General features: G+C 45.0%; 2 protein-coding genes across 4 annotated transcripts in view; both read right to left on the bottom strand.

Annotated features, from left to right (window-relative positions):
• Nucleotides 1-5,091, bottom strand: part of kirrel1b (kirre like nephrin family adhesion molecule 1b) — a 103,821-nt gene extending 98,730 nt beyond the window's left edge. For both annotated transcript variants that reach the window (XM_069684472.1, XM_069684473.1), the window contains exon 1: nucleotides 4,690-5,091. In XM_069684472.1, the coding sequence (XP_069540573.1) occupies nucleotides 4,690-4,735 (46 nt within the window). In that variant the 5' untranslated portion in view covers nucleotides 4,736-5,091. The remainder of the gene's footprint in view (nucleotides 1-4,689) is intronic.
• Nucleotides 5,092-7,667: 2,576 nt separating this feature from the next.
• Nucleotides 7,668-14,304, bottom strand: part of cadm3 (cell adhesion molecule 3) — a 118,531-nt gene continuing 111,894 nt past the window's right edge. For both annotated transcript variants that reach the window (XM_069684019.1, XM_069684020.1), the window contains 2 exons: nucleotides 14,134-14,259; nucleotides 7,668-11,720 (listed from right to left, as the gene is read on the bottom strand). In XM_069684019.1, coding sequence (XP_069540120.1) covers nucleotides 11,602-11,720; nucleotides 14,134-14,259 — 245 coding nt within the window. In that variant the 3' untranslated portion in view covers nucleotides 7,668-11,601. The remainder of the gene's footprint in view (nucleotides 11,721-14,133; nucleotides 14,260-14,304) is intronic.

Here is a 14,304-nt window from a genome sequence, read left to right as displayed (position 1 = left end):
AATGGATGGATGTTACTTAACGTGATAATCCTGAAGATTTTCATTCATAAATGTTCCAATATTCACGGAAAAAATCACAAGTGGCACCCAGTTAGTGATGTGTTTCCCATCAGCCAGCAGTGGTTGGTCTGCCAGAGAGGGTAGGCGGAGCTAAGCGGCTGCTTTTCCGCTGTCTGCAAGTGTTGTGAGTAAACAGTAATCTACTATGGCTGAACAAACAAAGAAAAGATGGATGACTACAGATACAACTTCAACAATAAGTGAAAATCCAAAGAAAAAGAAACAAACTCGACGCTCAGATGAAGGCAAACAGTCTGAAAAGGAAAGCGACCGTCAGCCAGGAAAATCAAGAGTTACAACCAGAGCCAACCGTGGAAGTCACACATGCAACACTGTCTGGATATCTGGGAAGTGTGCTCCTGCAATTACCATTTATCACCATAGGTGCCGCCAAAGAGAACAAAACTAAGATCTTCAAGATTACCGCTTTAAGGTACAACGAGAGACATAAGTAAAATATTTTACTGCACATCTTCGCTGTAGAGCAGCGTCAATGTTACAAAATCTACCTGGAATGTGTCCTTGAGCACCTTGGTGAATGACTCACATTTAATAGCAGCAAAAGTTGAGCCAGGTTCACCTTCTTTGCAGATGACACTGCCAACGTTTTCTCTGTTTGCAAACGCACGGCAACATCACCATGGCTGCATTCAAAGAAATGAAAGGACACTGTGTAGATCTGAACGCGACCCTAAAGAAAGGCCCTATTTACAACACGGGAATACAAAAGGGACATTATGCTCCTACAGTCCATGTAGGGTAGGTTAAATTAGCCTACTTTAAAGCCCATGGGTACGTACACAAGGCACAGAGAGGTGGCGTTGGTGGTCAGAGGAGGCATTAGCAAGACCCAACAAGGGACCATACAACAGAGGGTATCTCCTGCAAAATAAGTAAAATGCTGAATTAGTTGGTTATAAATTATATAACTTGATAACTACAATAAACATAATCCAATGCTCCAAAAACGTCTTCCTGTCGAGGTCCTGTTAGTGCAATTACATAAAGTAGAGCCTCGTTACTCAGAAATAAAAACAAGCTAAAGAGGTGGAGTGCGTTTTGTCGTTCTCTTCACATGCTGTAAATGCCAGCACAGTTCTGATTTAACCCACAAACCCCATCTCAGAGTATTTTTGTTGTTGATGATTCAGACAGGAATTACACAACTGTTTGAGGGCGGAACAGTGGAGAGTTTGAAACTAATGATCAGAGACGACGGTCCATCGCTGTGCAGAGTAACAGCAAGTGATATCAACTGTTTTAAGGTGCTGGAAGACGCTCGGTTATCCAGGTCAAGGGTCATCTAGAAGAAACTGGACTCGGTTTAGATTCTCTGAGATGTTTTGATTGGTGCCCTTCGAGGAGAGTTATTTAAACACATCTCTTGATACATTTAAAGATCTTACTGAGGATCCCTGGATGCCCCTGGAGCCCGCTTTGGTGTAAACCTGTGCTGATACAAACCATCAAACATTGATGGTCCAGCTGGGTTGCTGCTGAAGGAGAGACTGGAGCCAATGGGACCCTGCTCTTCCTCTCTCTGAGCACTCGTGCTCTGCCTCTGTTTCTCCTCAAACATCCCCTCTTGTCAACAGATTAGGACTGAACCCCGCTGTCTCTTCCTCTCTTCGTCTCTCTCTGCCTCCATCTCTCTGTCTTTGGGCCTGTCTCTTTACATCTGCGCCTCTGCTCTATTCTAGTGACGGGAGAAAAGAGCGGGAGGAGGAGGAGGGGAGAGACGGGAGAAAAAGAAAGTCTATGTGTGTGTGTGTGTGTGAAGGAGAGAGAGAGAGAGGAGAAAGATGGGACAGGTGCTTGCAGTGCGAGAATTGCTTTACTTGCTTTGCTTGCATGATCAGGCTGCAAAAATGTTCAGCTCCAGCAAAAGTGCTGTTCAAGAATCGACTCTGAGAAACAGGCTTTCCTCGCCTGTGGCCAGAGCGGCGCTGGCAGCGCAGTGTCGGATCACAGCCACAACACGCCACATCAGACCCACACACATTTACACAAACAGGGCCGAGCAGTGTAATTACAGAGGCCCGCAGACGCGCGGTCAGCCACACACACAGAGGCAGCGGGCCCGTGTTGTGCAGCCAGGGACAGCAGTGGGCCGGAGCGCAGAGAGGTGGTCCGGGCTGTCGGCAGAGGAGACACCTGGAAGAGTCCAAACAGGCTGAACACACATTAGACTGCAGCTGCTGCATGTCGGGGACGGATTCACTCTGATCACATTTACAGGCTTACACCAGCTCAGCTGGAGACCCCGAGCTGCTGCTCTGCTGCCTTCCTCTCCTCTGCTCTCTGCTCCTGTGTTCTCTCTGCTCTCTACTGCGTTCTCCTTCTGTTCTCTGCTTTCTGTTTGGTTCTGTTGTCTGCTGTTCTTTTTCACTTCAGGTCTGTTTTCTACCATTCTCTTTCTGTTTCTGTTCTGCTCTGTTCTCTCCTGTTCATCCTCTGTTCTACGATGTTCTGTTTATGTTCTCTATTGTTCTGGCTCATTTCTCTACTGTGTTCTCTTTCTCTTCTGCTCTATTCTGTCCTATTCTACCTCTGTTCTGCTGTGTTTTCTACAGTTCTGTATGTTCTGTTTTCTGTTGTTTATTTTCAGTTGCGGTCGGTTCTCTACGGTTCTCTTTTTGTTCTGCTCTGTTCTTTCCTTGTGTTTCTCTTCTCCTCCTTTCTTTGCTATGTTCTGTCCTACTAGGTTCTGTTTCTGTTCTACTCTGTTTTTACCGTGTTGCCCTTTGCTTTCTTTTGTTCCACTATGTTCACATTCTCGTTCTGTTTGGTTCCTTTCTCTTGCTGTCATGTTCTCTTCTCTGTTCCCTTTTGTTCTTTACCATTCCTCCGTGCTCTTTTCTGCTCCGTGTTCCTTCTTTCCTGCTTTGTTCTCCTTTGTTTCCTTCTTGTCTTGTTCTTTCCTCTTCCTGCTCTGCTTTGTTCTGTTTCATTCTCTACAGCTGCAACAATCAAAATCTCCTCACCTGATTAACTCTCTCATCCAACTACATCCAGTGTTCTCAGTTCTTTGTGGCCGTAATGAGTCGGAGCTCCGAACAATGACTGATTGTCAAAGATTTATCGTAACATCAGCCGGGTTCATCTGATGCACTCAGTTCAACTGTTATCTAAAGACGGATGCATCCGTTCCTCAGCCTGCTCAGGCTGCTGCTGTGTTCCCTCCACGTGTGGCTCTGTTCTACTTCATTGTATAAAGCAGTGATAATATTCTGTTCTACTCTACTGAGGCGGTCAGCTCTGCTGCAGCCTGGGAGCTCCTCTCACTGTCTGTCTGCACAGATCACCGTCTGTGGTTCATCACACCGGCGGCCTGCGGCACCGGGGACCCAGGTGCTGAGGCAGGTACACACGGGCACACACACACACACACGCACACACACACAGCTGAACTGCTCACATCAGGCCACCTCAATTAATCACCTCTGCCTTTGGAGCCGTGACTGCCCTCAAACACAAACGCACACTCATCCTGTCTCTCAGTGAATTGTGTGTGTGTGTGTGTGTGTGTGTGTGTGTGTGTAGAAGGGGAGAGAGAGACGAAAAGGGCAATCTATCAAGGTGATCGATAAAGAGGGACATTAATATTAGTAATGGGGGCTCTCCTTCAGTCCACTGAATATGTCTCCGTCTTTACGGTAAAATATGAATTTTTCTTGGCACCTGCACGTTTGCAGCGGGGCCGCGCGTGCGGGCGCGAGCACGCCAGACTCTACCTGCATGCTAAGAGGAGGACGCACAGGTCTCTATTATCTCTCGCTCTCTCTCTCTCTCTCTCTCTCTCTCTCTCTCTCTCACACACACACACACACACACACACACACACACATTCTGACTTTCTGTCTCGAGGGATACTTGCGCTGCTCTTTCCTCTCCACTCTTTTTCTTAGAAACACACATTGTGATTGAAGAAATGCACGTGCCTGGCGCGTGCGTGCAGTGTGTGTGTGCTCGTGCATGATGGAAATTGATCTTGTGTGACTCATGTTAAAGCCAGACTGTGCATTGGATCCCCGCCTCATCAATCATCCCCTGCTGGCAGGCTATGCGCAGTGTGTGTGTACGTATGTGTGTGTCTGTGCACGTGCGAGTGATTGTAACACATCTTCTGCTGACCCACACTGCGTTTGTTTGTGTCAACCAAATCTCTCTATTCATGCGTTGCAAAGGTCACGTCAAAGCAATGTCGCGTGCAGATGCTGCACATCTCTCTCATGAACGTGTAATTGAAGAAAAATGAACGCAACGTTTGTGTCAGCACTCTAAATCTCATTTCTCCCCCAGCAGAGCGGAGACCCTGAACACCCCATGACTCTTCTCCCTTCAGCGCCTGCGGGCTATAATGATGATGTCCAGGGCAGCACAAATCTATAACAACATAACACATTTACACACGTGCACGCGCGCTCACAATCACGCGCGCGCACACATTGCCAGACATACAGGAGCACAAACACATGCAGTGCCAGCCTAGACGGAAAGACACCCACAAAGCGCACAGACACCCGAACACAGCAGGGTTAAGAGGAAGGGCAGAAGAAGAAAAAAGGGCATTAAAAAGAAACTTTCCGCTTTAGCAGCTGAGCCCGAGCGTGTTTAAACATCTCTTACCTTGGTTCAAAGTGATCGCTAAAGTTAGGATCCACAGGGCTGGCATGGTTCAGCCGAGCGCATTCAGATTCCTCCCCTCGGCTCTGCTTCCCCGAAAAGACACCATCAATTCCTCCCGAGCGGGTGACTTTAACTGGAATCCTCTTTGAGTCATGAGAGTGAGAGAAGCCAAATTTAGAGAAAAAAAAAACAAAATCCAATGCCTCTTTTTTCCTCTCTCCTGCTCTCCTCTCTGCTTCTCGTTTCCCTGTTTCTTCCCGTGCGTAAAATCAATCTGTCTCCACTTTTTTTTGTTTGCCTGCTCTCCTCAGTCTGCGTCTCTTTTCCTCTCTGCGCTCCAGATTCCCATTTAAACAGGACTGAATTCCTCTCTCCCTCTTTTCCTCTCTCTCTCTCTCTCTGCCCCTCTCTTCCCCCCCTCCTTTCATACAATCAGTAGCACACACCCCCTCCCTCCACCACCACCCCCTCTTCCCCCGCCTCCCCGCTCCAAAATCTCCGTTTTGGACTCCACGGAGAGGAGGTGGAGGGCGCTCCAGCGGACGCAACGTGAACTGCGCTTTGAACATGAAAACTTAAACATGTATGACTTCAAACTGTCAACTGAATGCACCTCAGACTAAGAATATTCTTTGGTAGCTTTTATTTAAATTAAATTCCCACGAAATGGAAATCAGGTTAGTTAGACGGAAATACATTTAAGTCTTTATTCTGACATCAAACAGGTTTGTTTGTGTTTTTCTTATTGAGAAACATATAGGCTGGTTTTACTGGTTTTAACACGCACGTTAAGGCCCTTATGAGTATGTTCATAATGGGGTGGTTGCTGTAAGTAATGTGGATCTACATGAAATCAGAAGTTTGAACAGTTTCTGGACTTGATCTTCTGACAGGTTTAAGACGGCACAGCTGGAGACAGGTGATGTCATGTATGTCCATAATCTAATCACATTTGACTCGACATGTGACAGATGGGGACGTCAACACAGTCCTGATGAAGCAGATTACACACATTTTTTATTCTTTATTTTGATGTAATGTAGCCTTTAAGTATCAGAAAACCTGCGTCTGCTCTCTTTATAAAAACGCCTGTCAGTCAATATGAAAACGACATCCGGTCCAAAACGTTTGTTTTGATTTGGAGTGCTGAATTTGTGCTGTTCTGTGCACACATGGATCTCTTAATGTTCACTGACTCATTATGAGATTTAATTCGTAAGCAGTTTGTGCTTGTGATTCACCAAAACTGAATCCAATGTGACAGGACTGTTAGACTGTCGGATCATGCACACAGACACTCTCTGTTTGCCGCTGTTAAAATGTTAGTAAGGTGTGTTTTTTGTATAATGTATGAGAATGCAACTTAAGTTCATGTGCTCTGTTTAATGATGACGTGTACTGACCTTTGAAAGCCTAACCAGGGACAGGGGTTGCAAATGAGCCTCGGCTGGAAACCCTATGTGTAATACGTATGTCTCATGTTACTGTAACCATGTCAGTCACAATGTCTTTGTCCCTGACAAGTAAACTAATAACAATAATCACTAGAATGACCTCATCATTGTAATGTTTCCTTCAGATTGTGTTCCTGTGACGAGGACGTGTGTCATGTGGATTTTGAGTGACATGTTGCTGTAACAGGATTACTTCCATACATGTTCAATAACGGCTCGGTGTGTCTCAGAATTCAACAGTGTGTTTGTAGAACCTTTGATGTATTCTGTTCACTTTGGTTTGATGGAAACAGCATTATTATTCTCAGAGGTAATACGTTTGTATTCAAGAACAACTTCAGCAGAAACCTGTTTTTAATCGTCAAACGGTCGGACAGTTATTAACATCCGTCTGTGTGAGGGCTGTGACCACTTACTGTTAATTAACCAGCAGCATGTGTACATGTAAGGCTCATCATTAACCTCTGTACTGGTATCAACATGTGGTAACTATATTCTGCAAACCACAGCCCGTGAAGGGGGGAGGAAGGGAAAAGATAATAAGGATCAAAGGAAACCACAGAGGAAAAGAGGGAACAAAAAGAAAGAGAGATGAACAGACTGTGATCAGATGTTATTTTAATGTGTGAAAAAGACAAAAGAATGATTTAATATTCTTTATTAGAAATAATATTAAGACTACTGTCAATACAAATCTAATTAAAGTTCGAGCAGAGACAGTCGGTCATTGTTTGAGAAGGAGGGACTTTGAATAATTGCACTGTGCTGCCCTCTGTTGGCCGTTTACTTTAACTGCATGGCACAAGAAACAGGAGGCTGGTTTTTACAGTGAGGACCTGTTGATAACATCCATGTGAACTATTTTATTTTATCCATTCGGTTATTCAAATATAATGTTTGTAAATTGTGTAAAAGGTGAGTAAACTAAGGAAGCAATGCTTTATAAAAAGGAAGATTTTTACGAGTAATCTGGAAAAATCTGGATTTATTGGAAAAATAACATCCTTAAAGAAAATCTGTGAGTGCGAAAGTGATTTAAAAATACGGAATTTTGAGTTATTAATATGAATGTTTGATTTGATATGCATATGGATGTTCAGAGATGTAATTTCTTTTAACAGCACAGACATTTGAAGTTGATTTAAATAGATGGTTGCACCTCAACAACGTGATTATTCAGTGTACTGCTCATCCTAAAATAAAGTGGGACATTACAAAATATTCTATTCAAAATATTCTTCCCATGTTTTCAAGTCAGGGAGGACAAAACACATTCCCCTGGTGATTTGTCTGCTAATGGAGGCTCTGTGACCACACTTCGAACAAACAAATTAAACCAAATTAAAGAGTAAAGTGTATTTTGTTCTCGTGTTTAAATGTTCGACAAAATGTCACATTTTCCTGCAGTGCTGGAGAAAAACCACGAGGAACCACGACAGGAAAATGACCCCCCATGCAACCTTCTAAATGAACTTTATTGTGAAAGTCTCTGAACAGGAAGAAGCAACAACCAGACAGGTGAAATTAACCCAAATGCATGTTTATTGAAGTCAACAACTCAACTGGTATTCGAACAAAAAGAATAAAATAAAACAAATTTTGTATGAACGTAACAGCCAACAGACGCAGACCCACCACAGCATGCGGTTGGGTGCGCCTTGATGACATCATCAGCCATAGTACAAATTAACATACATGACAGCACTATTCTCATGTGATATGGATATTTATTCAAAAGGAAGACTTGTCATCCAAAGTAATAATCCTAAAAACAAAGACGTCATTTTAGTCATCGAAATTAAAACAATGTTTTGTGAACGCATCACACGTACGACCGAGTGTCTCCGGAGTCTGTCTGGGTCAATTAATACACACCTCACACTCATACACAAACACACATACACACACATATGTACCAATACACCATAGTCACAGACGTCATGCCTGCGTGCATATCCAGATATGTGTGTGGATGTGTATGTACCCAAAGTGTGTGTGCAAAGTGTGTATGGGTGCTTGAAAGAGTAAAGGCAACACTATATACACGAAATTATATCAAAATGGTCGTTGAGACAATCGAAAGAAAAACGCTAACTTCAAGTTTTGGGAAATCTAATTTTAAAAAATGATTATCAATTGAACTGAAAAGATTATGCACACCTTTAAAAAACTGAATTTGTTTATTCTACAAAAAGAAGGAATGAGTGGCAGGCGGTGCGCGGCTGCCTGAAGAGGAGGCAGTGAGAGTTAAGTGTTGGGGCAGGACGGCTCGGTCTGAATGAAGACGGGAAAATAAGCTGCTGTTTGCTAGCATCAGATGACAGCTAGTCAATACTGCACTGATGCAATGAAATATGAATCAGACTGAACGCTTGTCCCAATTTAACGCCGCTTTACCCCTACGTGGTTGAAATGTAGCCGTGGTTGGAAAAGCAGAATGAGTCCTACTTCTTCCTCCCGTTTCTATTCGGAGCACCGCAGAGTCGAGGGTTACACACGGGTCTAACTGGGTCACGGCCCGATGTTTGCAGATCAGAGAACGGCAGGGAGGTCAGCCGGGCAGACCGCCACTCTTGTCTCAGGAGAGGAGTTTGTCGGCACTTCTCATCTACCAACACTATCTACATTTCCAACCGTTTCTCATGCAAGCTACATGCTAGCACATTAACTAAGACGAAGGACAGGACGATAAGTTACAGGCAAATACAGGTCCATTAGTTTTTAAAGACACTACACTTTGTTGAGTATGAGGCAGGTATTCCTTTTCTCCATTCGCAGGATTAGACTGGGGTTAAATACAAATCAAAGGTTACTCTTCAAAGGGGACAAGAAACCCCGTGAGACAAAGCCCATCCTCTGGTCTGCAGACATGAACACTGTGAAAAGCTGCAGAGCAAACACGGCTCTGAATTCTTGGAAAAATTAATCTTGGTTTGTTTAAAGCCGTCTGATTCACGTCCAAACAGCCTCCAGCAGAATTCAAACATTGTTGAAGCCAAGTTTACTTCAGCATCGACTTACTGAGCCACTCTGAATCGTCCCTGTGAAGAAAAATAACACGAGAACCGACCCTGCTTCAGGTCACAGTAACCTTTGTAGTATAGCTAGCTTATAGACGCACCAGCCAGGCTGCTTGATTTCACAGCAGCTAGCTAGGTTTGCGACGATGCGGGGAAAGGTACGAAAAGCACAATCCCTGAACATTCCCAAAAAAAGGGGGTACAAAAACTATCACAGACGTAACTGTCTACGGGCAGACTGACAACAGCAAATGGATTCCTCTCCGCAGAGAACCATCGGCTCTACTTCTACTGTACGTTTATGTCGACTCCTGAACCAGAGAGACGGACCAGCATGAGAATCAGACATCGATCAGAGATGGAGGGAGAGAGGGAGAGACGAGGGGGGCAGGAGTGATGAGGGTGGGAGAGGCAGGGTGAAGGTGGATCAGGACGCAGACGGGATGATTGATTAAAGAATGAGAAGAATTGGACGAGTGGAGCGGAGGGAGGAGGGGGGGGAGAAACAGAGAGGACGTTTAAGTTCCTAAATGACTTTGTTCAGTGTTAGCGCAGCCCAGACTCCGGCTCGGCTCCCTGCCCACCAAGCCAAACGTTGGCATGTGTACAGTCTGGAGCCCAGAGCCTCTTAGTTAGATTGCAATCAATTTCCACGACCGGGCCAAGTGGAGCTCGCCAGTGCCAAGGCGAACTCCCACCCTTAATAAAACACCCTTTCTTTATGGGAACCTTTTGCTAAGCTGGCGAATGCCTCCTGCTCGCAGAGACAGAAACTAAAACAGAAAGGGATTTTTTTAGCTTTTGCCAGGAAGTTTTGTTGTAATGCATGTAGGCGGCCCTGTTGTGGAAAGCGAGCAAGAATTTTCACCTCCCCGAAGCGACGACTGTGCCAGCTTTTGTCGGAGACAGTCGCGATGCCACAGCAGCGCCAGGTGGCCTCGCCAAGACAGAGCAGTCCGCCGCGGGGGAGAAAACCGCGCGGGTCGAAGGGAATGTTAAGTGATACTCCGTCGAAGACTCCAACAAACACTTTAGACACCTTTCGAAGCTGCGTTCGAACGAGGCTTTGCTACAGTTTAGTGTTTGGGAGCGGAGGACTGACAACGCAGGGAGGGAATGGTGGCACTGAAGGTGGCGCAACAAAAACGAATCAAAACGTAGATTCATGTGTACTCGTGGACTGACAAACAGACGGACACTGTAAACGGTTAACACTGACGGTAACACGCTGAGACACTGAGGAGAGGAGGCCTCTCATAAGTCCCAAAAAGCAACAGAAGTCAAAGAAACAGAAGGAAAACGTTCCTCATACAAAGATTTGCAGTTAAGGTTAGTTTTCATCGCAACGTCATCGTCGGTATTTTAATATATTTTCCCCAGATATTGATAGTTTCAACTCTGCATTTCCACGCATGTAGTAAAAACAGGCAGGCTTTAGTTTTTTTGTCTTTTTGAGTATATAAGTTACTGTAACGCAGTAACAGACTGAGAGAGACAGGAGAGAGGGAGATCTAGAGAGAGAGAGAGACAGTGTATTTACAGCACACCAAACATTTTCTGTCAAGTAAAAAGAATGCTATATAATTCTATATATATATATTTATATATGTATACTGGAGCCCCTCAGCTTGGTAGCACAAGGCGGGAATGCTATTTTCGTGTTGCATGTTGTGTGGCTGCTGCGCTGTGGGAAATTCGACGGCTCGTATCGGGGGTTTGCGAGGACGCGGGAAGGAGGTTTGATGGTATAAAAAGATTAAACTGCGAGAGAGGGAGATTATGTTTGTCAGTCATAATATGCTTTGGATGGATTTCTCTGCCACTAGGATGTTTACAGAGGGATACTGCCTTGTTAGATGGAGGGAATGGGAACACGGATGTGAGAAGACAGAGCTGGTTTGGGTTTAAATGTTGAGGAGATGGGTTCGGAGTGGCGTGAAAAGTGAAATATCAGCTCAGGAAACCGGAATGTGAGTTACAATTTTGCTTTTTCAAGGCGCTGACAGTTAGAGATGAGATCGATGCGTGTGTGAGAATGTGTTAATGCTTCATTCAGACATGTTAGTAGGAGGCTCGTATGTGTTTAAGTCTGTGTGAGAGGACTGTTCCCACCAACTGACTCGTGTGTGTGTGTGTGTGTGTGTGTGTGTGTGTGTGTGTGTGTGTGTGACTTCAGTTCGTCCGTGTGTCAGTGCAAATCTCACTTCCCTGTATCAATGCAAAGAGGGTAGTACCAGTTGAAGCTCGACTCATCGCTCGATCCTGCCCACAGTTCTTTCCCTCCCTTCCCCTCCCGTCACCCCTCCAACCGAGTGAAGAACTGAAGCGTCGTGAAAACAAATGGAGGTTTTTTATTCCCTTCGCTCCTCCCCTCCCCTCTACGCCTCGTCCTCCATCTTTTCCCCCTCCTCCGTTTCCTCCACCGCTCCGTCCCATGTCTAGATGAAGTACTCCTTCTTGTCCTCTGCTCCGGAGTGGCCTCCCTCCGCGTTGATGATGGCCGTGTCTGCGTCGGGGGCGTCGTCCGAGCCCTTGGCCTCGTGGGTCAGGTACGTTCCTGTGGACGGAAAGAGACAAGGATAGAAAGAGAGAGAGAGAGAGAGAGAGAGGGGGCGGGGGGGAGAAATAAGATTGCTGAGGCAGTAAAAGTCAAACACTGGAGATATGAAATGACCAGCAGGCTGGTTCTAACAAATATATATAGTCTTAATGATGACTTCAGGTGTGACTTTAGCTCCTGTTCACTTCTTATGTGGGTGAAAAACTTCATAGAGAAGTTTTCTGTATTTTGTGGGCACACAGAGTCCGGAGAACAGCTGATAAAAGGTTGTTTATGGAAAGACTTTACTTTGAAGAGGCTTAATGTGGACGGCTTTTGGTTATAATTGGTCAGAGCTAATAGAAGAAGTCAGTTCACAGTAAGTGTTCGTTTCTTCTCTTACTTTCAGGGAGAATTACTTTGGACTGCAGGTCCTGAGACGTCTAGACACCTCGGCTCCAAACAGGCTAAATTTAGTTGGAAGGGAAAGTTTTTATGCATCTAGGTTAGAGAGAACTTTTTCTTTGAACAGCTTATCAATGTCTGAATTTCAATGTTTGCTTCAGACCTGCTTTCCTGAGAAGTATAACAAGTGATGTCACTTTAAGAGCAGTTTATATGAAACCTCGATGTCTTAAAAGCTTTTTCTCCACGTCTGAGAATTCACAGCTCAACTTTATTTTCACAGTTTTTCTCATTATGATGATATCTGTACATATATCTTACTGTTTAAGTGATTTTAAGTCCTTTTTATGCTCTGATAAAATAATCTTAAGGTCCCTTTTCGCCCGAGGCAGTTTCAGGGCCGGTTTGGAGCTGTTGTTTTGAAAGCTTCAGAACAGTCAGGAAAACAGGTTCCAGAGCGGCACCGACTCTTTGCTGTTCTAGAACCACAAACCGCTTACGTCAGTGGCGAGGGGCGAGGTCGTGACCAAAAACACAAACCGGAAAAGCGGTCACGTATAGAGTGCGACATGACGTGGCTCTTCCACGGGGCTCGAGCAGGTGGAAAAACAAACTGGTTTCGAGTTGGTTCTCAAAGTTGAACCAGCACGAGCACCAGCCCAGAACCAGAACCGGGTTCACGTTGGTCAGAGAGGGCTATTAGAAGCTTTTTGTGTCTCTGTCTTTATCACCCAATATATTTAGATGAGTTGTTGGCTTAGTCGACATCAAGTGACCAAGTATGTATGTTAAGTTAGACAGGTGGTTGATTCAACATGCGATCATGCTTCAGATGTAAGTAAAGTTGCATTACTGTTAGAGCATGCTGAACAGGAGCTCAGAGGAACAACAGAAACCTGATGTTCTCAGCTGTCTGAGAACATCAGGCTGAAAGTGGTCTGACAGTCAGCGCCAGGCCGGAGATCATGAAGAGAGATATGTGTTACAGTATAAAACCTTACTGTATAAAACCACCTGTTAGGACCTGAGAAAACACATCCGTACTCTTTCAGCTGTGATGAAGAGCGCTGGCTGTCTTTCAAAGTTGTGGGAAAAGCAGGAAAAAGAGCTGAATTAAAGATATTTTTCTGCTTTTAACTTGCACATGTTGATGCACCTGTTGCTTAAGTGTTTTGAAGTGAGTTTTCATGTAGCACAGTCCTTGTAATCCATCACTCCTGCAGACAGATACAAATGCACTCACCAGACAGTGAGGACCTTCACACTATCGCCCCGCGCTCCTGCACAAATGTCTTAACCAACCAGAGGGGGTCACTAATGCAGAGACACGGACATGACCCCTTAGCAGACTGGGCATCAGTGAGCGATGGCCACCGAGTAATTGTGTTCAATATTCAGGAGCAGCTGGAGACACCAGGGCCTGGGTTTAAAGCTGCTGCTCCACCCCCCCTGCAGAAGCTGAGACGTCTACATTTGCTTTCTCTTGTTTGTTCATGTGCTAAAATGTGTTTTTGAGACCGAAATAAGAGTGAAAAGGCAGAAAAATGAACATTAATTTGTTGTCTCACACCAGAGCGTATGAGCAGCAGAGTAACTAATCAGTATTAAGGCCAGAAAACAATTATACTCGCACCAAACTCATGTTTACCACATAATTGAAAACATGTCGCTGACGTCAGGAAATCTATTTTCACGGTACGTTATGTGAAAATGTTTTAAAAGGCAATGAATAAATATTAATTTACTGTCATTCATTCATCTTCTTGTTAAGCTTTGAGAGGGAGCAGGAGCTCTGTGCGCTCTGAATCCATATGAAGGCATTTGCATGCCTGTATACCCCTGCATCTGTATGCATATGCATGTTTGTACTTGTGAGATCATGTCTTGGTACGCATGTATCCATATTTATGCAAGTGTATCTCAGTGTACGCTCATGCATGCATGCATGAGTGTGTCCCTGTGTGTTCATGTGTGTGTGCAGGTGTGTGTGTGTGTGTGTGTGTGTGTGTGTGTGAGAGCAGTTGACCTTTGTGTCTGATGAGGTATCTGCCGAGGACGATGAGGAGGCAAAGCAGAATGAAGACGATTACAGCCACCACCCCTCCGATCACAGCGTGGTCCACCCCCGAAGAGGTCGACATGGCTGTGGGGTCTTAAAAAGAGAGTGGAGGGGGAGGAGACAGGAGAAAGAGAAGTG

This window comes from Semicossyphus pulcher, unplaced genomic scaffold (assembly GCF_022749685.1).
Source record: "Semicossyphus pulcher isolate SPU_LCO1_2020_fin unplaced genomic scaffold, fSemPul1.0.p SCAF_7, whole genome shotgun sequence".
NCBI classification, from domain to species: domain Eukaryota; kingdom Metazoa; phylum Chordata; class Actinopteri; order Labriformes; family Labridae; genus Semicossyphus; species Semicossyphus pulcher.
Note: the sequence above shows the minus strand (reverse complement) of the source record. Positions and strands in the feature narration are given on the sequence as shown.